This window comes from Phalacrocorax aristotelis, chromosome 1 (assembly GCF_949628215.1).
Source record: "Phalacrocorax aristotelis chromosome 1, bGulAri2.1, whole genome shotgun sequence".
Taxonomy (NCBI): Eukaryota; Metazoa; Chordata; class Aves; order Suliformes; family Phalacrocoracidae; genus Phalacrocorax; species Phalacrocorax aristotelis.
The window spans coordinates 117,742,908-117,769,218 of NC_134276.1; the positions used below are offsets into that span (position 1 = coordinate 117,742,908).

The 26,311-nt window shown below is 38.8% G+C and overlaps 1 protein-coding gene across 2 annotated transcripts in view; it reads right to left on the reverse strand.

The window, feature by feature from the left end:
* CD247 (CD247 molecule) overlaps window positions 1-17,850 on the reverse strand; it is a 57,503-nt gene extending 39,653 nt beyond the window's left edge. Inside the window, exon 1 of one of the 2 annotated variants that reach the window (XM_075103091.1) lies at window positions 16,583-17,850. In XM_075103091.1, the coding sequence (XP_074959192.1) occupies window positions 16,583-16,640 (58 nt within the window). In that variant the 5' untranslated portion in view covers window positions 16,641-17,850. The remainder of the gene's footprint in view (window positions 1-16,582) is intronic. The other variant, XM_075103083.1, reaches the window with a different exon arrangement.
* Window positions 17,851-26,311: the final 8,461 nt, after the last annotated feature.

Sequence of the window (26,311 nt, forward strand, 5' to 3'; positions counted from 1 at the left end):
ATTACAGGAACATACTACTTCAGAAGAGTAGTGTGAGGACCTATTAATACTTATGAAGCACTTCAAATTTCTAAGAAATCATTAGATTCATGACAGTAGTGCAATTAGTGGCAAGTGCTGATTCATTAAAAGATTTTAAAAGTCTGCACTGGGGGAGGAGAAGGTATTAATGAGATTATAATTGCTCAGCCCTGCTAGGAACACAGTTTATTCTGCAGTGTAGATGGTGTCAAGCCACATTCCCAAATCATGTTACAGCCCAACCAAAACCAAAGGCTATCACATAATTCAGGGACAAGGTGAAGACACAATTCACAGTCCTGTCCACACTGCAAGACCAAAATGTGTTAGCCACACTGTAATGACAACTATCAAAAAGCTGATTTTGCAGCATAGCTTGACTGACTTTGCACAGTGGCTTCTTTCCGTCTGCTTTGCCCATCTACAGAGAGGCTTTTAGGAGATTTCTCATCATATTCCAACACTGATACTTGTTGAGCTGCTAATAATGGACAAAAGTCTGGTGTAGACAACCTAAACTAATTTCATACACAGGGCACAACACTCACAGTTAATTTCTGATACATGATGCTGGGTATGAAGGCAACATCTCACACACTGGACAACACAGCATTCGGGACTGTGTCCTTCCATGACCCCACACAATCCACCCACCAGCTGTGGTCCACTTGGAGGAGAAGGAAAGTAACTGTGACAATGACCTATGCCTAGGGGTAAGCAATGTGAACAGGCCTCTCTGACAGAAAAAGACATTTCAAAGGTATCTTTTCTTATGGCAGAGCATCACCCTACTCTTTGCTTATCAGACAGCACAACGAATTAGACTTGTCTCTCTCCTTGTAGCCCAGTATGTCTCAGGCTTATATGTACAGCCAAGTAGAGGGATGGTGCTGGTTTAATGGTTTTCTTTCTTGATTTCTTTCTCCTCTAAGAAACCAACCCATCAACACCTTTCCAGAGCTGACAGAATTGCCATGGTTGTGATCAACTGCCTAGATATCCTCCGTCATAAAATCGAACATTTTATTGAAGTAGTATCAAAGTAAGTACAGAAAATAATTACGTTTTCTTTTTTCATTTTGAATTCAACTGACAAGTTGTTTGTATTTAATGGTAACTGCAGAGGCAGTTACTGCTATGCTAGAGCCTTCAGACTTGTTATGACTCAGAAAACTGGGTTTTGATGTAAATTTTAGAGCCTGCATGTCACAGAGGTGCATTATGTTCATACTTGTAAGCTGGCTAACAAAGGTCATCACGAACAAAAATTCAGAAATTAAACATATTAATGTCTTTTTTATTTGATGAATACAAGCAAGAAGGTTGCTGAAAAGGTCCTTCTTTAAATGTAGTTGCAACTACCATTGCTCTTTGCACACTGCTGGCAGTTCAGAGAGCCTGCATATGAAAGGAATACACAGGGAAAAAAAAAATCGTCTCACAATTTGATTAGAAAGATCTGTACTATTTCTTTCTCCACTCTCAGTTTTAAATTATGAAACAGCAGTAGTTTTAACCAGTTATTTTTCCTTTATTATTTTCACAGCTAAAAATAAATTGCTACTGAAATACAGCACTAGATGCTAGAGAGTGGGACACATGAAGCCAGCCATAATAAAAAAAGCAAACCCTACTTCCACACAAACAGAAGAAGAATCAGAGACAGAAATACCACAGGAAGGGAAAGGTGCAGCTTTAGAGGAAGATACTAATTGCTTACATAACCACTTTCACATATTCCTCTCATCTAAAATGCACACTTCATTGAATGTATTTCTCTAGATTATATGAACATCATCTGAATCAGAAAACCCAGTGAGCAAGTCAAATCATTATTTTATCCTCAGTAACAATCATTTAGTTCTCCTATTCTAAATTCTTGTGCTATGAGGTTTGAGGAAAGCTGTTTTGATTGTTTGTATTTTCATTTCCCAATCTGTCCTTCAGGAATAATAAAACAAATCTGACCATATAGAGAGGCTAAGAGAATTTTGTTCTCTCTCAAAGCTTTCTTACCACAGGGAAATTACACATTTCTCTAAAATAATACCAAAGGTGTTACCCTTAGCAGGCTCTTGTTATTCAACAAATTCAATATTTTAAAGTAGGAAGTTTGCTAGCTCTTAACTTCCAATAATGTAATTTTAAAATGTGACAAGCACACACAAAGCCTTTTTTTATATTAGAAAATTGTACTGCATCTGATCTTATTTTTCAACAATTATGTTAACATTATGCTTCACAGATCAGGGCAAACTGGACGTAATCAAACGGTATTTCACATTTCATTAATATTTGTGTTACCCAAGCAGAAACTCATGTGGTTTAGTTAAGACCTGTATATCATTCTAATACACACATACCTTAAAGTATTTGGTTTAATTGTAGCAGTTCTTATGGAGACTATACCTCTTCTGTGAATTAGATAAGGTAACTGGTCAGTTACCATGATCTCAAATTTGTATTAAAAAAATAGCAAGTGGATAAATAAGATTAGTGAAAAATAAGAACACAAACAGGGTTTACAAGACTTCCTCCTAAGAAAAGGTGAACAAGGCATTTGTAAGCTAGCTGACAGAATGAATATTGAAATGGCAATTTCATACTGGGAAGTTGAATCAGGACAGATGAATCTTTAAAACATACATGAATCATCAAAGGAAAGAAGTTTGTGTTGCTCATTCAAAAGTGACTTCAAGTAGAGACCGGGTTATAAGTACAGTGTGTCAGGTTGGAAAAATACCTGGCAATGACTGTCTTGCAATGGACACACACAAGATGTTACATATGTGTGCGTACAAGAACATCCCGGGACACACACATAGTATGGTCGGAGAAAGACAAATATAATGAAACTTAGAAAGTATTTATGAACCCCCATTTCTGGATTTCCTGATTTTTGTTTGGATTTTCAAACCATTTAATAGCAGTCTTTACTATTACAGAAACTATAACAAACCTGAGATGTGTCACTGGTGGGAAGGTAAATAACTAGAAGGATATACCCACACCTCTTGCTTATAAATGACAAAATCCAGCTAGCACTTGGCAAGGGAAAGGAAGCAGGACAGAAACAGAGGAGGTCCCAGCAGCAGCAGCACTCCCTGCCTTTGAGATAGTAATGTCAAGCTGAAAAAAGGAACATTCCATTATTCCTGGCATCAGCCATCGTGGGCTGCATGCAATAGCAGAACTTCACTTACCCACCAAAAACTGCTGTTTTCTGATAGAAGATGAAAGATTATCAATAGATTCTGTAATTCTGATATGTTTGCATATAGCAGTAAACCAACAATTGCTAAAGATCATCTTTAATCCTTATTAAATCTGCATTTTAAAATGCATTCAATAATGGAAATGAAACACATTTTCATGCTAATATAGCAAATACGACTATGAACTTAATGGATTTGCACAGATCTGCTAGTATCACTTGCTTACAGACATATCCAGGCATTTTTGTCCTGCTCTCCACACATATACTTTTGCAATGTCAATAGCAACTCTGTATCTAGCCATTAACTTCTGTTGCATAAACATCTGTAATACGCTTGATTAAACATTGTGTGTTCTTTTGTACCTCTCAAATATGTAAATAAGAACAAAGGACTGAGGAAGGTCTCCTTGGCAAACTCTTTTGCTCTTACAGCCAGCCTTCTGAAAAAGTTCACGCCATAAACCCAGCAAACGGCTCCCAAGTAAGAATTCCGTTTTTACCCCCTTTTCCCCAAAAATAACCTAAGCCAAGCTTATTTGGATAACGTGAATCCTTCTTCTGATCCCGCTAAAGTAATTCAGCAACCAGATTATAGCTATTTTTTCTAACATGCATTCTCATTTTTATTTCGTCCTCCCTCCCCCTAGTGTATTTTGGACAGTAATCATCACTTGTCTCAAATCCGCTGCACAAATACACAAGTGGGTGTTCTTTTACACACTACATACAGATTTTGAGGAGGCAATGCTTTGATGAATTATATGTAAACTCCATTCAAAGTGCCACTTGCCTTTAGGTCTCTATTGTCAAATATTTCACACTCCCCCATCCCTTCTCAGCTCGAGACCCCAAGACTGAAAAAAATTCCAAAGTAGTTTTCAGGCAGCTCACACCCCTCTGGTTCTCACATATGACAGAGAGAATAGAGAAGTGCCACACACTGAGCGTTTTCCAAGCCACGTTACAAACATTACCCTTTATGAGCCAAAACAGCCTGGACAAAAGCTCTGCTGAAGTATAGCTCCCCTTAGGCAACCTGGCTTCTCAGAAGCCAAAGACCAGGGAGTTCAAGACTAAGGTGCTCTATTCGGTCCCTGAGGCAAAAGAGGCTCCGTACACTGAGCAAATAAACTGCAGTCAATCCCCAACGGAAGTCCTTGCCCTGATACCTGGTTAATAGTTAATGCACACAGCAAGTCCTCAGCAGCCAGGAGCTACCTGTGAGAAAAGCAGCGTGCAGTTATAGGAAGACAGACAGCAGAGACCTGAACTTCAACGTCTACTGAAATAGCAAGAACTATTTCCATTAAAAATAATGTATGTTTTATTTAGTCTAAATGAGGTATTTAGACACAACAATCATCAGGTCCTAGCATAGCTGTTCTCATGGGAGTGAAAGGTGGTTAGAATAATTGTTCAAATATATTTGCAATCCCAGTACTGCAGTCTCTAAACAATAACACTCACACACCAAACAGCTTAAACACCATCACGTTAAGAGCTGTACCAGCAAGAACAGTGACGGCATGCATGTGTTGCATGGAGTGCAATACATGATTTTCATCTCTACAGCACATTTTCTAAAGAGGACGAGATGCTTTCCAGATGTGAAACAACACAGTCTTACAGGACATTATTTTTTTCCTTCCTCTCTCCACTTCAGAAAGACTAATAGCATGTCCATAGCTGAGCTTTTACTTTTTCAATTGAACTGATGAGAGAAACAAGTCTAGAATGATAAAGGTTTTTTAAAGAGAGAAGGAAAAAGGTTGACCATTTTCCCAGTGCAAACAAAGGCTGTCCTGTAAGCAGTATGGGTCACTGTGAATGCAGCAGCAAATTAGACACAGCCACTATTTAAATTTCCTATATATAAAATATATTACACTGGAGGATCTAAAGGATATTTGATAGACCTCAGCTTTCCAAACACCATTGTGAAATAAGCAAATAAACCTCTTTGTTAATTAATCAAATACTAAAATAGCGTATAGTCTTCAGGACCACATGTGTTAGCTAAGGGTCATTTGTGTATCAACAACTGGATAAGCAACTTAAAGTTAATGAAAACAGTGAACAGAGTGGCCCATCCTGATTAACCTTAGACACTGGTTTATTGGAAAGCCTACAGACATTCCAGTGGCTTTCTGAAGGTTATGCAGTAAATCAGCCACAGTTAGAAGTACAAAACCTGTGACCCCATTTTTCCATTTTCTTGCTGTATCTGAAAAATAGCACTGTTTCACCAAGGGGAGAAAGACTTCGTAAAGCAGTGAGGATGACAGGAACTGTCAGAATTATCTACATATCCTTCAGACAAGATCTCAAAGTTCAAACATCCCAATTTAAAAAGTTTATATTCCATTCATATTGATTTTTCTTAGTATTGTAATAGCAATCTTCCTAATCAGATAGATTAGAAAGCACCAGAAGATACTTTAAAAATAATCAGAACTGCAACAAAAGAAGACAATGAGGAGTTAAGCAGAAAAACACTGAAAATTTAAATCTAAAAAAACCCCCAAACTTTAGAATTAAACATTATTTAACTGCAGACTTCAATTACATCACTTTGTAAAATCATTTATACATGCAAATTGACAAATAAAAGCTAGATAGTGTAGCTACTTAGAGGGGCTCTTCCTTGGCTATAAGATACCTTCTAACTGTGCATGAAGCTGAACACTACCATGCTTTTATTATAGAATCATCCTGAAGCTTCAGAGGTGAAGACCCACTGAACCCAAAGGCATAGAATGAGAAACCTCCTTTCCAAAATGTTTGTATATGCTGCAGTCATTATGGAGGCGGCAGCGGCTCACAAAAACATCACTAAACTGGTTTTCAACTAGCTGGTAACAGCGCACTTCCTTCAGCATAGATCTTCATAGGAGCTGCAAAAATCTGTCTGAGCAGTTTGGTGTATGCCCAAGCAGTTTGCCTGAAGTAAAAGTCCTGCTGACACCACTGGGGAGCTGCCTAAACAAGACTGCTCATTTAAAGCTAGTTTAGGTATGTTTAAATAAGCGGCATTTACTAAAACACTAACGTGACCTAATTAGAAGGGGAAAGTTTGACAGAAATTAAATACTATCCCCACATTACAGTTACAACATGTAGACAGCACGTTTAGAGGTGAAGCTACTTGCCAAATCTTTTTAAATACCTGAAGCCCTCCTTTCTGGCTCCAGATAATCCTTCTCTTCAAGAAAGGTCAGCACATGTGCTAGGCTTTCTCAGATTGCCTCCTCTGATTGTATTTCATGTTGCTGACGCCCTCAGGTCCTTGCATACCCTTAAGATTTAGAAGCCTAGGACCTTCTTCTAAATCTTCCAGTCCTGTATAATTACATGTGGTTTCAGAAGTGGCAGAATCATCAATATATAAGCCTATATTATCACTACTCATATCAACGTTATTCTTATATACCTATGCAAATGAGAACAGCGCTACCTCTACATCCATTTTGCAGAGTCTCACACACAGGAGCCTCCTTAGGGATTCTGGTTGTGCTGAAATAGAGTCACTACTAAAGAGAGCACAACAATTTTTGCCAGGGTGTATGGGGAAACTCTTAGATACACATTCCACTCTGTAGCACTGACCCTTACTATAAGGGTCTGCAAAACAGGCAAGAACATAACTAACTCTTCTGCACAACAATACATGTGTTGCAATACAAAAATTGACTGCGAAGTATTAATCCGACGCCATAAAATACTATAACTGAAGTTGAGATTTATGTTCTCTTTCATTGTATAGGTTTATAGAGATAACACTTGCTCATCAGAAACATTTCCCAGTACCAATTCTGATGGCATATTAATTAGGGAATGTTTCTACACTCCCATTAGAATTTCTCATCAAAAACAGTGTCTCTCAAATGGCTTAGCATGTGGGAGTCCTGTTCAAGCTCCCGCTCTGAGTCAGACAGAATAATGACTTGAATCTGGGTTTCCCTCTTCCCAAATGCAGAACACTAATTGCTCACAGACTTTGTTTAGTGTCTCACAAAAATACTTTGGAAGGGTTTGGTTTACCCCTGTGAAAACAAGGCAGGCGTGTGTGTGCGTGTGTGGAAATCTTGCAAAGTTCTGCAGAAAGTTGCTTTCCTTTAAGCTCTATTTTAAACCTGATATTCATTCTACTAAAGCCATCATGTCTAACAAATAGACATTTGGCCCACGATGTAAAAAAGAAGAGCAAGAGAGAAACGGGGCAAGCCTGTTAGCTACTTCTTTGCAGCTGAGATAGATAAAATCAGATAAAAACACCCTGGAAAAGATGTTACAATAAGATAGGGCTGAAAGTTCGTATCTGTAAGTTCTTTAAGAGAGTTACCAAAAAAAAAAAAAAATTGCCTCAAACCTGAAAATCTGCTGCTGCTTTTCTGTCAGAAGAGACACAGCTAACAGCAGCAACATATGAATTATAGCACTGCTGGGTTTTGAGGCAAGTAGTAAAGTATCATCTGAGTTATTACAAGATAAGCCATTAATTTAGCTGCATGAATAGACAGGAGAGGGAAGATTCCAGTTCTGTCTAGTTCACATTAATATTATAGACATCTGAAATTTAAGAGAGAATTCAAAACAAGGTAAATAAAAGCTGCTTCTTCTAGAGAGAATTAATTTTGTGAGAATCTCCTGGGTTTTTAACATTCAAGTCAAGGAAGAACACTCAGAGTTGTGATCAAAATGCACCCTTAAGAAAAAAGTCAAGTAATGAACCCAGTATGCATAACTTTCCACATTTCTTTATATTTTAGGCAAGACCCTTGCAAAACCCAAAATTCTTGAAGATCTGTAGTTATTTTCAAACTTTTGGGGATGGACCATAATTTTGAAGACGCAAGCAGTCTTCATCAGAACGTTAGATCACAGCCAAGACAGCCTTGCTAATCGTCTGGGTGACAGTTGCCTTAAAACAACTTACTCCAAGTTCTTTGCAAACTTTCCGTATCAAGAAAATAGACAATGTTATGCTATGTTTGACAAAATTATTCCTAATTTGCAAGGGAAAAAGAAAACCATACTCTCAGCAAACTGTATTGAACTGGTGCAGAAAGTAGAGGCCATCTACCAAAAGTGGGGATGAAAAAGCAATCACTCCAAGCAGTGGTTTGGGCTTTCAAGTGAGTGCATTCTACAGCTCACTAGCAGTCCATGGCCACCCATCTGTGACTTGACCCACATGGGCCAGGTTACAGCACTGTGCTACAAGTGCTAGCGTTCACGGCATAATTCTGCTCATATAGAGCACGGTGTGCATGGGTAGGCAAAGCTCCCATCACCTCCCTACTCAAATAGAAGTGAGACTGCGTCCTACTGAAAGCATAATTAAAACCAATTTTACCGAAAGCGATTTAGAGATTCCCCACCGCCATTTTAGGTGCTTATTCTGAGAAGCTAAATTCCAGAAAGCCTCTATGGCATACGTTAGATATATATTAGATGCTCATTTTTTAAAATAACTGGAACAGTGTTTGACCTTCTGCTTGAAATCCATGGGTTAACCTTACTTATCTTCTCTGGTCCACTGGGTAGAGTCACACTTATAATACACAAATACTCAGTTTTACATTTAAAAGACTAATAGTTTCAAGAAGTTAAAAATTGGGCAACTTGTGATAGGGTATGCCTCCCTTTCCTTCTCAAGAAAAGGGAATTCAGAGGACGGTTGTCGAAAATGGTAGGTTCACCTCGTTTACTTTCACTAATTCTCTTTAAGCTTAGCACCTGCAAAGATTTAATTCTTATATCTTATACATCAGAGTAACCTCCGGCAAAACTTATGCAGAGAATTTACATGTCCAGAGAGAGGTTGGAAGAACCAGAAGTCCGTTGCTAATGAAGAGCATGTTACAGGTAAATGAGGAAAAAAAATTGCAGGTAACAAACAAGCATGAAGTCAAATCTGTCGCTTGTAGAAGCCTCCAAAGTCAGTTAATTATCACATGGATTACTTTGGTTGTGTTGCATTTGTAAGTCCTCAAATTCCAATAGACTGTTAAGTGCTGAACCAATATTAATAGCAAGAATTTTTGCATTTCCTCAGAAATATGAAAGTAAAAAGTTATAATTAAAAATCAAATAGAAAAATGCATACTTACGATATTTCTTGCAGCACCACTCCCATACTCCTCTCCTGAAAATCTTCTACTACAAATTTCCTTAACAGGTTCTAGTCTGTAATGACTAAGACTTTAAGAATGAGTTCACCTGCGCACACTAACTCAGTCAGGTATCATACCTTTAGGCAATAAACCATAAAATAACATAAAATAGCACGTGAATCCTGAGAATTAGCAGCATGTTGTTAGGAAGAAATCTGTAGAAATGAAATAATATTCTTTTAAAAATTATCAAAAGAAACTAACTTGCTATGAGACATTTTAAAAACAGAACAACTATACTTGGCGTAATTCACAGAATTGTTTGCTTGCTTCTTAGAAACCATCTTTAGTTTAGATAGACTTTTTTTACAAGACCTTGTTGTCCCATATACTTGGGTCTGTTACCCTGTGTGCGTCTATTATATAATATTTCTCTCTGTATCCTGTCTTTCTTCCTTCCTTCCTTCAGAATATGATTCTTAATACAACTTGCAAGACTTTATTCTACTTTTCAATCTTCAGAAATGCACCTGCATGCACGCACAAAGTACTGCTGAAATCACCTTACTTACATAAAAGGCCAAAATCATGACTCTGTGCAAATTCATATCACAGAGGGAAAAACAGAGAAAGAGAGTGAGATAACTCCACATAATTCCGGTAAGCCTTCTTTCTTGCAATTGGTTTTACATGGCTGGACGGGAAACAATATAAATCGCAACAACACATAGCAGGTAGACACAGAAATTACTTCTACCAAAGATTTGATGTCGTTTTTTCTGACTGAAGCTTGCGGATATGTGACCAAAAAAATTATCTAATATTATAGTAGTTTTACGGCTAATGTATAATATGATATGAGTCAAAATTTTTCTTTGCAAAGGTTTAAAATTCTGCTGAATTAATTGTGAGGTGTAAGGTCCAAGCCCAGGAATCCAATTTGTGTATGCTTTTTAAGAACATCACTCAAACCATTCAGCTATTTCTGAATGACCAAACAAACATTTGATAACTAGGAGCGTGCAGTATCTACTGTTAGGAAGTTGGTGTCTTTCACTGAAATTATGTTTGCCGAGAGTATTTAAAAAGTGACATTCTCACACTATACCAAACTCTTGCTTCCAAATGATCTGATAAGTAATAAATTACCATATGTTAATTTTTAGTTTGAGCTGAATTTCTATATTAACTAATTCAAGATAGATGTTCTGCAAACAAAGCATCTAATTAGTTTGGGCCCTGTTCCTATATACAGATGCCTGCACAAAAAACCTTGATCCTCTTGGAGGATCTGTGCAAGTACGAGGGTTTGCTCTCATCCATCTAATAGTTAGCAACTCGACATTTTTCTGTTTTGCCCCTCCCAAGCCCCAGTTTGCTTTCGGAGGAGATATACGCCCTGGGGAATTCGAATGAATTTATAATACTTACTTACGCATTAAATATTTGGGAAGCATTTTTACAAATATCTGGCTCTGTTTATTGCAGGTTTGGCTGTCATGCAGGCGACTGCAACGTTCTAAGCTAAATGAATGCAAAACACCTGTCCTGCTGGCTGGAAAAAACTGATTATAAAATTTGGATGAACAACCAGAAAAAGGGGTTTTAAACTCACATAGCTCTTTCCTTTATTTGATGGCCAATATATGCTCACTTGAAATAAAACACCACCCAAATTAGTATTCCTTCATTAATTTCCTGGATATCGCATCTTATCCCATTAGGAAAATGTTTAAGTCTATTACTCTGACTTTTTTTTTTTTTTAAATAATAATAAAAATTTTAAATTCATTTTTACTATTCAAGTTTTGGGGCTCTTGGGAAAGCTTCTCTAAGTGTTCTCTGGTTCTAAATGTTTGATGTGCTTTTCTTTTTGGCCAGGAAACTATTTTCTGTGCTTGCTAATTGCAAGCTTTGCAGCATCCTGAGGCAGGCTGGCCTATCACCCCCCAACATAGCAACTGCCTTAAAGAAAAGAAAAAAAAAAAAGTGACAGGTTATAAGGCTGGTTTGCCCTTTTTCTGTTTCTGGAGCCATGCAGGCTTGCATTTTCAAGGTTTCCTTTAAAAGCTAGAAAACTTGACTAGGAATCTAAAGAAGTTTATTTAGAGTGAAAGTTAAGATTTTTTTACCTAAGACAACCGCTTGAATTTTAAGTAAACCGTATATGGTGAGATTTCTTAAAAAAAACCTCACAAGTGTTGAACAACTATCCACCCTTTAGACTTATTCAGCGTGTCCTACTATGCTTTATACTATCATTCGTTGAAAATTTTCCAACCTTTTTTCCTTGTCAGCTTCCATCAAATTCTAATTTGGTACATATTTCACCTCCATATTATCTGAGCTTTCAAAGAGTTGTGTTAGCATTAAGGCTTCTCCTTCACTTAAAAATATAAAGAAAATTTTAAAAATGTTCTGCTACTCAGAGTTAGGATATAGACGAAGTTTTCACTACAATTACATCTCATGAAAGAAATAGGCCAAAGACGATGAGCATTTCATCAGGCTTCACAAACCTGCTTGCCAGAAGCACCACTTTTAACATACTCTCACATACCAAAAGTACGAGAAGATGGAAAACTCCAAACTTGCTGTTCTTCTCATAATACTTGGCAGACATATAACAAAGTATTGAGAGCAAAATACATAAAGGGCTTCCGAAGGCTGGTGGTTTATTCCTAGGAAATTTGTACGGATTCAAACATTTCCAATCTATATGGTTCAAAAACTGAGATGGCTTCTACCCCTTAAAGAGACACCAGTGCTTGTGATCTCTGAGATTTAGGGTCTAGATGTTTTCACTTTATTTTTAATGACTAAATTGTCAAAGGACTGACATAACTACGCATCAGTAAGTCTAACTTTCAAAAAGATGGATATATCCATTGTATGTGGCTAAATACGTGCTTTTCCACTGCATCCCAAGATCTGTGCATTTAAGTGAGTAGACTGAAGAACTGCAAACTAAGCTTTTCATTTGCCTGCACATTTTATCTGTTATGTATGAAGTTATAAATCAGTTGTACAGGACAAAGAGGAGTTAAATGCCTTCATTGCTTTCCTGAAAAAAAAATCTGATTTGGACTGTCATATTTTAAAAGCTTAAAATACTATGTATTTTTTTAAAGGAGCAGAACTGAATTTAAATAAGGAAACAGTATTAAAAAACAGTCCTAAAATATTACATTATATAACAGTTCAAATAAAAAAAACTATGCAAAATTTCAGCTTCTCAAAGATTCTGGAATAGCATAAATTGTTTTCTTAATGCTAAAAGGAAACATCCGCAAAACTTTATTTTAGCTGTTGACCGAAGTTGTACCAGTAGAACAGTGGAAATCAACAATATGCATATGAGTACACATGCACAGACATAGTAATAAAGTTAGCAGGATAAATATTTTAAGTCTTTTTACGAAGTTGTTTCTTCCATTCATGTGACTCTAAAAACATACTCTATTTTCTTGCTAGAATAGCAGTTGCATCTTACATTTCTACAGACAATATAGACATTCAAATAAATGATGAATTGGAGGAGGGGAGGGAGAGTTGATGGTTATCTGCAAATGTGCAAGCAAGTATTTTTTTCTTTCTTTTTTTAAAGGGAGTTTGGTTATAGTCCGGAGCTAGTTAGGATACAAAGAATTGATTTCTTTCTCTCTCTCTTTTTTGCCTTGCTTATGGGTTTACTCATGGTGCTAGTCACAATTCAAGTTTGTGTAAGTAACATAAAATGGCTGTCAAAAGCATTCCTCACATGAACATTCATTCATAAATCAAGTTCTTGTGCCCTTTAAGCTGCGAGTGAAACTCCTATTTTTTCCCCCATTTTGGCTTTTTATCCACATAGTCTTACTTAAGAACACACTTACACAGGAGAAATATAAATATATTTTCAGATAGCTCACTCTATTTTGTATATACTTCCCATCTAGCATACATGAAAAACCAAAAGGATCATTAACTTGTTACTTCACTCATTAGGAATTTTACTTGGAAGGGTTCAGACAGAAAGCACTTACTCTATAACAAGCACTAGAGAATTGAATCTAGCACTGTAACAGCTCAACAAATGTCCCTTTACAAAGAAAGGCTACATTTGCCTACATTTTGTTCCATTCGCTAATGTGCCAGTTCATAGTTCTTTCCATGAATTATTAATTAATCATTGTGAACAGGCAGGAGAAAAAGAAAATAAAACATGTAAAAGTCATCCTTTAGATTTTTTTTTCCCTGGGTGTAACAAGAATTCAGCTAGGAGAACTTAAGACAGCACAGAAGGAATGAGGACAGTAGCCAAAATAGTCTGTATTTACTTGTTTGAGTTTCCTAGGCAGGCTCATAAACAACTTTTAGTTTACAAATTTTGCAGTTTGTGGACCTGCTAAGTCATCTGATGAAAAGGAAGGAACAAACGAACCCTAAGACCCAACACCTGTCCATTTTCTTTTCCCATCCATGACCTGATTAAAAAAAGGCTCCTGGCATTGTGGCGCCCAATGGGCAGAAGACGCAGTTATGTAGAGCAGCAAACTATTGTGAAAATAAGCTGTGCAAGTAATACCTGCCAAAGGCTGACATGGTTTAGTTTCCGCAGAGTTAGCAAAAAAACACTGTCCAATGCTGTTTAGCAGACAATTCTGAGAAAAGTGATTTGGTAAAGAAGTGAAAAACAGGGAAGGGCTGTCCTTGAAGAACTCTTCAATGTATATTTATATACATGTGTGTGTGGTGTATTTGCACAAATCAAATTGTCATCTCATGAGCCTTAAAAAATAAAAGGAGGAGCAATTCTAAATATTGCCAACAGTACTATTTTATTGCCATTGAAGCCTTTCATACTTCATACTTCATACTAAAACCTCTGTAAACTGCATGAAGATTTTTACCATTTTAATTGTGATATTTGGGTAGAAGTCTTTTAATATTCTTCTTATGTCTCAACAAACAACATTACTAATAAAGTCACCTGCTCAGGAATTCAAATTAATTATTTTTACACACTTTTAAACAGAGGGGCTATAGAAGGACCTCAGCTAAACTTCCACATGTACACTTCTGTACCTTTGAAGGGGGAAACACAGAAAACTAAATGTGTATATGATACAGCTTCCCTCTGTAATTGCTCAAAGAGCAGGTTTGAGCATTTTGAAATTTGTGGTCTGGTGTTAATAATTCAAAATCTGCATCAGAATTTGTGGCCCACCTCTAGAATTGCTTATTTTTAAATCAATTTTTTTCTCATGCTTGACATATTTACTTTAGTACTCAATAGATCAAAAGGATAGGCTTTGCAAGTTCATCAGTCCCAATCTTCGTAGCATTTTTCAATTGACCATTTGAAGAATAAGCACAAAACGCATTATAGTGAAGTGGAATGAACTCACTGTAAGGTGGTATGCAGCTTACTGAATCTCTATCCACTCTGAGCTTGTTTTAAGAAAAAATAAAAGTTCACTTCACTCTAAGAGGTCTTGAAAACACTCCAGGTAGCAGCAGATTTTTGCTTCTGTTCATAGCTCTGAGCTGAAAAACTCATCTGTTTGGCCTCATCTTTGAGCTAAATTCATGGTCACCTTACATTTTTGTTACTGTGTATTCTGCATCAATAATGCAGCAAAAATTCCACAATTTTTGTACTACATTTCTTCTATTCTACTCATTCTTTTGGGCTAAATACTACTCTCCTTTAAACTATTACAGGTATCCAATGAAAAATACTTTCCCTCAAATCCGCAGGCAACCATCTCCAAATGAATGGCAATGGTAGCCTATTCAAAATTTGATCCCATGTATTCTTTGAGGCTGTGAATACCCCTATGAGCTTTGCACCAGAGACCCCTGTAGGGCTAGCTTTACCCATCTGCAAACTGTATTACATTTTTTTCAATAAAAGTTTTCTGCTAAAAACATACAATTAGGAGCCTGAACTACTGATATCTTGTGACAGACTAAAAGGAGAAAATACAGAAATGGACATTTTGACCTAAAGTAATTTCCATACCTTTACACGCATCTATGGCTACAGAGCAATGTACAAAATATAAGTACCAGAAGTATCATACTTAAGTATCAGAAAGGCAGAGGGGTCCCAGAGGCTGAATGGAGGGTGAACAGAAGGCATGCCTACTACAGAGCATATGATTGCTTAAAATCCTCCTGAAACATAACCTCCACGAATTACCAGAACTGGTCCCACGGCATTAGCAAGTGGCTGTGAAACTCTTCTCTAACCTCCAGAAAACTTTCAAATAAAAAGTCTGTGGGAGTAACCAAGGCTCTTCAGTGTCAGTAGAGGTGGTCTGTTGAGTACATTCAGGGCGTACATTGTAGGGGAAACTCTTCCAGTGAATTTTGCTTTCCTACATGCTCAAACGTGGCCTACTACTACTGGCTGACTTCCCCAAACTTAGGCCAAGGCTGAGGCCTTCTCTGGATGCAAATTCAATTTTCTTGCTCTTTTGACCTACCGACCTACTAAGAAGTATGTTCCTTTCTCCCAAAATTAATGTGACTTTTGGAGGTCTGTGCACGCCAAAGCTGCTCCACTTTCTGCCCAAGTGGGGCCAGCATATACACCACCACGAGTAAATACATAAAGGTAAAAATGATTTAATTTTATGCCATATCTAGCGGAGACAAGTAAGAAGGCAGAGACATAAAAGGAAAGACCCTATCCTTTTTCTCATCACCTACACCCCCCTATTTCCAGCCTGCCTGGTACACTGTTTACTGCAAACCAACCACCCAACATGTTGTTATAAGCAACATGGCTCAAATTTTATCTAACTAAATTAAAAGCCTCTGTTTTGCAGATCACTGTAAGTGACTGATTCTTCATTATTGTATCAAGTTTCCCCTTTTAAATCGCAAGGAAAGCCACACAGGTGAGGGCCGAGAGCCTTAATTACAAGTTGTTGTTCAGCTGCGGCAGTCACTCCAGCAGGAGAGGCCGCACCGACAGCAAGGGCTGTTCCTCGCCTTCTCCTCCTCCCTGCCCTCTGGAGGGTCTCTCTATAGCAGGGCAGCTCAACACAGCAGGTCCTGCCGCTCCATTCACTGGCGGCCATGATTCCAGCCATGATTAGGAGGACAGTTGTGGCTGAGGTCCTTATGCGGATACTCTCCTGCTACCAAAATGGTGGGGAATCCACCACAGAAACAAAGTGCTCTGTCCTCAAAGGAACTTTAAAATAGCTCCTCATAAAACAAAAACCTGCCTTACCTGTAACGGGGAGCTGTGCCTGCAGGATGGCAAAGATTGCGGTCCTCCTCCACTTCATCTCGCTCGCCCGGGCGGTGCTGGTGAGAGGGAGGCTGCGGGTGTGGAGCGAGGAGAAGAAGAGGCACCTCCACCAGCTTTGCTCATCTGCCAACCCCTGCAGGAAGCTCACCTCCTATGAGGGCTTTCAGAGTCCACCTGCCGGCAGCAGCACCAAAGCATGCGCCTTCCTCTGCCTCACAGCCAGGCAGCCTCTGAGGTCTGGGGTTTCACATTCTTGGTATTGATGTTTGGGGTTTCCTTTTGTATTTTTTTTCCCTTTTCTCTTTGCAAGATGGTTTTTGATGGGTTTTTTTCCTGCTTGTCTGATGGTTCCCAGGATACCCCAAGGCAGCAGCTGCGGACCTCTATAAGGGGCCTAGAAAGGATATATGGTACCAAATCCAGCCTGACTTCAAAAGGGATACTATATAACTATGTCCAGTGTGAAGTGTGGCACAAATATAAGTTCAAAATTTTAAGTTATAGTCAACTCTTGAACAAATAGCTGGCTAAACTGGTAAAGATCTGAAGTTCATTTCTATACCTAACTGAAATATGGCCTTCCCATGAGCAACTTGAAAGTGGCTGCACTCACAGGGCTATGGGGTGGCTGGCATCAGGGAGAGCTGGGCTCTGCCCCTCATTGCAGACAGCATCCACAGGACAAAAAACACCAGCACAACTGGTGCTGCCTGGCTTATTTCAGTTGTACCTGTCTATGAAATGGAGATGCCTTTTGATGTGAGCACAGTGCATCTTTGTATTTTGAAAGAGTGTCAGTGCATGCAGAGCTCTGGAGCCATTTTGTCCTCTGAAGCCACCACAGCCAGTAGAGAGGAGAGCCTGTGTCATCTCTGCAGGACAGCGCAGCATGCATCTCCTCCTCACTTGGCTTGAAACAAAAAGCTTGGCAGATTTTAGCTATGCATGCTGCTCCTAGCTACTGAGTGGGCCATGAGATTCAACCTTCTTGCTGCTTGAAGCTGTCCTCTGGCGACAGATCCCAAGGCAGACAGGTGTGCCCCAGGAGTGGCATCAGTGGTTTGAAGATGACTGCATTCTGGAAGCTAACAGGGCTTTTTTGGCCTCACGTTGTAGGCTGGGCCTTTAACACAGTCCTCAGAGTGACACAAAACCAAGCAGGTCTGCCTGGCAGCCACGCTGGCAAAGCCTGGTTTCCCACAGGTCCACATTCTCCATCCAGCACGATGACTGCAGTGCCTCCCACGGTGCCCTAAGCCCCTGCCACCCCCTTGGCTCTCCCGTGCCTGCCTCTGTGGGACCAGGCAGCGTGTTTGACTGACTAACCCAGCAACCCAATGTGAAAGTGAAAATGCCCTGGTTTTTCTGCTGCTCTGAGGGGACTAATAAGATCACTGCAGCTAGCTACACAAAACCACGAGTAGAACAGGTTACGCCTGAGTCTCCTTTGTTTAGCTGGATTGATGTTGACCCCCGGGTCAAAAGTGGCTGGGGGGTGGTGAGCAGCAGGCGGAGCCAGGAGAATCACAACGCTTGTTTCCTTGCGAAGACAAGCTAGTGATCAAATCAGGCGGTACTAAAGCAGCACTCCGTAGGCAGCGGTGGATAACGGCCCAGGCAACAGACTAAGCACACATTAGCAGTAACCCAGCAAATATCACCCTGGAAAACGCTTCATACTATGAGCTGGAAAAACACAAACTGATTTGTGTTAACAATATTAAATCATTTCATTATGCTTTTACCTGAGGACCTCGCTGTGCTTTTCAAATTAGCCCTACTAAAGCCAGGGCAGTTAAGCTTTTAGAGATAAAGAAATTAAGTCTTAAGGGAGACAGGGAAAACAAGGCACTAGAACCCAGAGAGAACCAGGAATTACAGACACCTGAGAGTTGTTTGGTTTTTCAGGAGTTTTTGTGTTGTTTTTCTTTATAACAAAAAACTAAACAAAACAAACAGAAAAACCCAAACCAACCATCACAGAGTTTAAATGCATGAGAAAAAAAGCCAGGTGAGAGCCAAGGTGTGGTTAGGGACACTTTGTCCTCAGCATTTTTCATTGCATTATTATTATTATTAGGAAGAAGCAGCAGCTAATAAAAGGATTCATTTAGGGCAATAGAGAAGAAGCCCAGCAAAATGCGATGAAATTAAGAAAGGTAAAATCTGAAGTTTCAGAAAAATCTTCCTGAGAAGGAGATATTAGACAGAAGTAATTTCTCCTACAAGGTGTTTTGTCATTTATATGAAAATCATACCACTTGACACAGTGATGCTAACTCTCACTTTGTAAGAAATCTCACATAATAATGTGAGCAAATAAAACTTTTCACTTTTATTAACAGAAATAAAAAGTATATTTTAGACAGCTATGAACTAGAAAAGCTTGAAAACATGACTTAGATGCACCTTAAAGCCCAAAACTCAGCCCCTCCCCAATCAAAATACAACTGGCTCAACAGAAGATTGCTGAGTGTTTACAATAGTAGTACTCCTAGTACATTTCAGGACCAGAGTTTAGGCTGGGAGGAAGCACAAATAGCTCAATGAATAATTACCTCCCCCCCCCCCTTTCTGATTCTTAGAAAAGAAAGAGAAAGAAGAATATGTATCCCCAGCAGGTACAGAAACAGGATTGGTGATAACTATTTCCCAGTAGTGTGAAGACAACTGGCAGGGTGAGAGTCATTGTGCATATGAGATGTAAGGATTTATCGTCTTTTGAAAGCAAAGTAAATTGAAGTTCTTCAAAGGAGACCAAGAAATTTGTCACTTTGCTGTCTGGAGTAATGAAGGCTAGCTAATACACTGATATAACAGTATTATGCTTTTATTTAATAATTATTATATATTGTACCAGCCAATACCAAAATTATTAGAATTACTAGTACCAAAACCTAGTGCTGCATGCCATTCTGTGATACTTAGTACTGCTGAGCCTCTGCTCTCCCGCAGCCTTGGGGAGGTTTTCCTTTGTGGGTCTTCTACCCCAAAAGCTGGAAGGGAAGGCTGGAGATGGGCTCTGACTCACTGCCAGGCAGAAGGCACAGCACTGCCCATCAGAGCCACCATGCATTGAAGCTGAAAGAGGTGTCATTAGTCCCAGAAATGGCTGTGCTTGGGTACACGATCTATATTCAAACATGAGCCAGATAAAGCCCTTTCTGTCCATTTTCCCATGTAAACATAAGGTTGGCTGAAGTAAGGAATTAGGGAGAGGAAAAAGACCCCTGCTCCCACTGCAGGCTGCCTAAATCTCACTGACACCTTATCCAAAAGCTAAAATAATATCATACTAGTTACTGATATTTTTGGGTAACGGTATTTTCAGAGGAGCAAATGGCACTGCTCATCATTATTCTGCTGACCCCTGTCCCCTCCTGTTATTGATCATAGCTTCTCCCTCTGGCAGAAAGCCAGCAAATTATCACTTTGAATAAAGAGTTGAGGCCAAAGGTAAGGAAAAGGAATGAAGAGCCGTGTAAGAAAGGGAGATTAATGGCAACAGTAGGCACACTGGGAGAACAGCAGTTGGGCCACTGTGTTTTGATGTCTAGATAGGGAAAGGTCAGAGAAATAGAGTATACGGACTTCATTTAGAAGTGTGGGTAGAGTCAGAAAAAGGCTTTTGCATGACAGTGTCCCTAAAAATTCTCTCCTCCCCATCCCTCAGCTTTTGAAATAAGGCAAGCTTATCAGTATAATCTAAATACGATCAAAGTATACAAAAGAGCAATCATGCTTGTATTATGAGTTATTCTCACAACAAGCACGGCATGCGAGATGAAAATCACATGCAGTTGAGGAGTACAGAAAAAGAGAGAGGGGAAGTGGCCTCTTCTATAGGAAAAAGCTTTTCTGTGTTCATACAGCTTGCAATCACACAATGAGGAATGGTTTTCTTAGACCGTCGCCTTGTTGTCAGCCTATTTAGTCTTTGCATCTCTAGGAACTATACAGCACAGTAAAAGCTTCAGCACCTCCTGCCCACGTTGTGCATTAGGCACTCTCATACATTCATTTTTACCAACAGTTTAAACCATACTGATGTTTCAGTTTACTCACTTCAGTCAGATCTTAAGAACTTTAACACTGGACTAGAAATGAATGCCAACACTAGTTCAGCTGAACCAGCAGCTATTTTTCTCAATACAGACAGGGCCACAGTGGAGACATAAAACCCTCCCTGCTGGGTTAAGAAAAGCTCTCAGCTAAACTTGACCCTTTATCCAAACATACGAGTGGAAGAAAGTGCATTGCAAGAATTACCTGCACTGGGAAGATCGCAAGATTTGATCTATGGTTCCAGAAACAGAATGGGTCAGGGAATTGAAGTGGTCCCTAAGTACAACTCAGCTGTGTTTAACGCTGGTTAAGGTGCAGCTCATTATCTGTAAGGATAACATCTTTCATAAAATAGACAAGGTATGCTTTCAATTGGTTTTGTGCATCAATATGCCATTCTTTCTCTGGACACAAGAAGTCCCAGAACAGCTCTAATGCAAGGGGCTGATTCATCCCCAGAAGCATCCTCTTTTCATGCTTACTGGTTATGCTTTGACTGTACTATTATACTATTAAAAGAAAAAAAAAGAAAAAAAAAGCAGGGGTGCAGTTTTAACAGGAAATAAATGACAACTGAAAAACAAGCCCACACCACAGTCAAGCTGAGGATTAAAAAAATAACTACACACTGCCCTCTGGCTCATGTATTGTTACCACAGCGAGCTTGCCTGTAATCATCCCCACAGACTGCTGGGACTGAGAACAGGTCAGTTATCAAAAGTTCTCCTAAGCCTATTTGATACAGTTAGTGCTTGCAGGCAAAATTAATACTTACATCACCTGATGGAGGAGCTGGCTAAGTTTAGAGATGGGAGAATCCAGACAGACTGCAGAGCCTTGCCCCTGATCTGGCAGGGAGTGACAGCTGTAGTGCCAGAACTAACTCAACAAGTATCAAAATAATTCTTGGAGATGTTCACACAAAGATAACGGGTGTTAAATTAGCAACAATTTTCTCTGGTGAGGAAGCTGTAGCCCCCAGCAAGACATGCCATTCATGCAGTAGACTTAATACACTGAAAAGTCTGCTGTTTACAGTGTGTAAGCCCCAAACTTTTATTTTAAAAATGTTGCAGACTGACAGTCCTACATTGCTTCGCTGCATTTCAATGCACTGTAATGCCTTACAGTGAAGCTTTGCTTTGCTATAATTGGGTTCAACTGTGCTAATCCCTTTGGTCTGCAGCAATTAATACTTATTTAGTGATAATTGCTGCATTCCAAGGGGATTAGTCCCTGCCCTGCACTTTTTCCAGCATTGCAAACAGAGAGCTGGAAAGAAGACAGTGTCTAACTACAGGTCTTGCTCTGCAGTTCCCAACAGGGAGACAAGAGAAGTTGGACTCGCTACAACTGCTCCCCTCTGTGTGTGAAAATACTGCTTTTCCAAGGAAAAACCACTAGACTGTCGGTACTCCTTGCAGCTGCATTGCACAAATAGAAACCCTGCCACATCCAATGAGAAAAAAAAAATAAAAGAAAAGCAGATACCTGTGCAGTGCCATAAAGACAAACACAGCCATGAGCATATGTTTCCTATGGGAGATGATAAACAGGCCCTGATGCAGTGTAAGAATGAATTCCTATTCATTAGTTTTGGTTTTTTGCAGTCCCCTGTTCCCATTCCGTTCTTAAAATTTTCAGTGCAACGTGGGTTTTGGAAACCTATAAAGAGATGTTAGCAGAAACTTAAAATGCACCCTCTCTGAATACTCAGTTTTGAGACTACTGAATGTGTAATGTCCAATTCTTTCCTCCCCAGTGAAGCTTTTATGATCTGCTCTAATTTTTTTTTAATGCACTGGAGAGACTACTGCTTACATCATATCATAAGAAGGAAGCACAATGCTGCTTCTCCTCTAGGCTAGTCAAGCTACTCTCACACATCATTAGGGTTTTCACCTGTTAATTGTAGGTGAATTTCCCTGATTACATTACAGCATATGTAGAAAAATTCTGGGACTTTACCACTAAACACACATTCTGGAAATGCTATTTTTAATTACAGAGCACCTTCAGGATTTTCTTGCATGCCTGTACAAACTGTAATTTATCAGTAATGTCTTTCATGACTATAAAAGTATTGTGAAGCCCAATTTTAAGACCTGTGACAAGTATCTTTATTTCCTTTATTTTCGTCCTCTCTTCACCCCTAACACATACCTCTTTCGCATTTTTCAAATGCTTATCTGGAGGAAAAATTAATTAAATGAACTGAAATTCATTTAAGCATTTAAAACAAAAAATCCAATTCATGCTTGATTAGGCAATTGTTTTTGGCTAGATGACAACAGGAAAGAACTATGAGAGGTTCTTAAATCATATACTGCAGGTTTTGTGTGGTTATTTCTCTATTTCTTATTCATAAAATTGCTTCACTTCTATCTAGAAACAGTTACTTTTTAATACCTGGTAATGTTTAATAGATTCCATTGGCACAAAACATTATAGAAATACAAAGTATCTTCAATGTTTTCACCTAAATATACATGCTTACATATGCAATTACCTACACACTACCTAGATTTCTTGAAAGACTGTCTTTCTCCAACCTCCGCATGGCTTTGCCAAGTTACTCTGTGTTTGCAGCAACCAGAAGTCATCTTGTTTTTAAAAAAGCATTCCTAAAGGTATTGAGATGGTTTACAAGTATTTTACATTAATCCTGCAAACTGGAATCTATTCACTTTTTTTTGTAGATAAGGGGCGGGATGGCAAGTAAGGGTGCAAAATGAGTAAGATTACAACCTGAGTCAGTGGCAGTAGCAAAAACAACGTGAAGTAGTTCTGGACCTACTGAAGATGAGGGAGAGACTCCCCTATCTCAACAAGACCCGCAGCAGTTGTTGGATCTGCTACCATAACTGAGCCATCTCTTTTGTTTAAACTGGAGAAAATATATGCAAAATCAAGCCTAACAGCTGCAGGAATCAGAAGCAAAGAGTAATGGGGAATTGTTAAGGCTTTTCTATCAGGGATATGGAGAGCTAGAGAAAAAAATAATTCAGAACAATCACTACAGCTACCAGGTTCTTTAAGTAAAAAGAAAACATCCACTAAATAATACAAAATTTCATCACTTCACATACTAACTGCAAACAATCCATGCCCAACAAGATTAATTAGCTATTGGAAATTACAGATCAGAATCAGGAGGTTTAGTTCAGCTAACAGTAAGCCTAAGCATGGTCAGGCTAATCCACACCCTCGCATTGGATTCTTACAGTTAGTAAGTAATGAGAGAAATAAACACTATCGAGTCTGGAGGTGGCTGCTCCCAGTCAATGTTCTGAGGCACTCTATACCTGTCTCCACTTCCTTTACTGGAGTTTCTTAATTTAAAAGCCTTTAAATCATTTTCAAGGATATTACTTCTGAGCACTCCATAGCACAAAATGATTACAAAACACGAAAGAATGATGAATGCTTCTTTTTTAGCAGCTAGCAAGCTGCTGTGTTTATGGAGGAATGCATTCATAACGTAAAGCACTGTAGAAAAAGAATTTGTTCGTACCATGCCCCCTGTCACATGTTTTTTTCCAGCATCTTTGAATTATGATGAATTCAATAACCAGTTTTAAGCATTAAACATTTAACAATCAACCCGACTATAAGTCTCTGGCACCCTCTTGTGTTCAACGATAATATAACAGTTCGTTTGATTTTGAATCTTTCTAGCTTCAGTCTGTTGAAAACCCATTGAAAACAAATTAATCCATTATGATTCATACTTTTTGTATTAATCTAATACTCTGATTATGCTACCTCTATTTCATTGTGAAGATCAGAGATACAGCATTAAATAGCTATGAAATTGATTCCAGATAAAACTGAATAAAGGATTAAACTAACACCTGATATATATAAGCTCAATTTGGCAATGATGTAGCATATCTCAAGAATCTACTGGACATAAGTCTTACATTAAAACACAAGAAAGAAATTCAAAATCAAGAAGTAGAAACACAAACATGTCAATGAGCAAGATTAGTAGACAAAGGAAAAATGTTGACTATATCGTTAGAGAGCCAAACTGAGATTATCCTAATTAGATTCCCAGCAAACAAACATCCTGTGACTTTGTGAGGTGCCTAAGCTTATCCTGTGTCTCAGATTCTTATCTATGAATGGAGATACTTAACTTCCTCGGTATGAGGAGTGACTTCATTACTATTTAGAATATGCTTAGATACATCATGGTAGAGGACACACATAGTCAGAAGTCAAAATGCTGAATCATTGCCTACAGCTTTATTAATGTCTTATACTCAGCCTCTTCTATTCTAAGCCACAATATTACTTCTGGATATTAGGAAAAAAAGGAAACAACCATGCGTACAAGTGAATTCCTGACTGAGCCTAATACAACACAGGTAAGCACATGGAGAAAAATGAAGGTGAGGAAAAATCCGACAAAAGCTGATGACTTTCTTGAGCTAGTGACATTAACTTTTACACACCTATTACTAAGGGAGAAAAACAGAGATGTTTAGTATGATTGATACCCTGGTCTGCTTTACACTTCTACATACAAAAATATCTTTATCCAAGTGTTCAATGAGATGCAAAGATAACTCCAGATAGTTCATCTCTGATTAACCCTCAAATCCATCTCTGTACATGTAGCTTAACCATTCTGTTGTTCACCACTTTCCAAACATCTGGCTGGGGTCCTCTCAAATTTCAAAAATAAAGAGATTTGGATGATCTAAAATTCTTCCAATAAAATGCAGCAGTATTACTAAACTGTTTAAGATTACTTTTTACCAACAAAGCCCTCCCCCTCCCAATCAGAAAAGACTTGGAAATTGGTAGTAATGGGAACACCCAATGCAACAAGACAACCAGAACCAAAACAAGCTTTATTCTTTATTAAACCCTCAAATGAAAGTGATTCTTTTAAAGATGGTGTCCTGGTTTTCACTGGGATAGAGTTAATTTTCTTCACATTTGCTTTTTTTGGGACTAGGCTTTGGATTTGTGCTGGAAACAGTATTGATAACAACCAGGGATGTTTCAGTTACTGCTGAGCAGGGCTTACACAGAGCCAAGGCCTTTTCTGCCTCTCACCCCACCCCACCCCACCAGCGAGCAGGCTGGGGCTGCACAAGAAGCTGGGAGGGGGCACAGCCGGGACAGCTGACCCCAACTGACCAAAGGGATATCCCACACCATATGGCGTCATGCTCAGCATATAAAGCTGGGGGAAGCAGAAGGAAGTGGGGATGCTGGGAGTGATGGCATTTGTCTTCCCAAGCAACTGTTACATGTGATGGAGCCCTGCTTTCCTGGAGATGGCTGAACACCTGCCTGCTGATGATACAGTCATTTAGAAATCCAGAAGCCTAGCCGAAAGAAATAATCAAACAGGGCTTCTTGTATTAATTTTCACAAACTCCACTGTTGTTATTTTATGTTCTCTTTCACAGTATTAGATGCAGAAAAGAAAGTGAAACACAAAGATGTTTATTTCATCCAAGGAGGGAAAGCCAGGTGTAATAAGGGTGTTTCACCATTTATTCTAGCAAGTGTGAAAGACTCCAGAGCAACAATAAAACAAGAACTCTGAAGAGAGGGCACTTGTGTAAGAGAGTGCATGACAGAAATATTCTTCAATGTGCAATAAATAACACCTGAAACCAC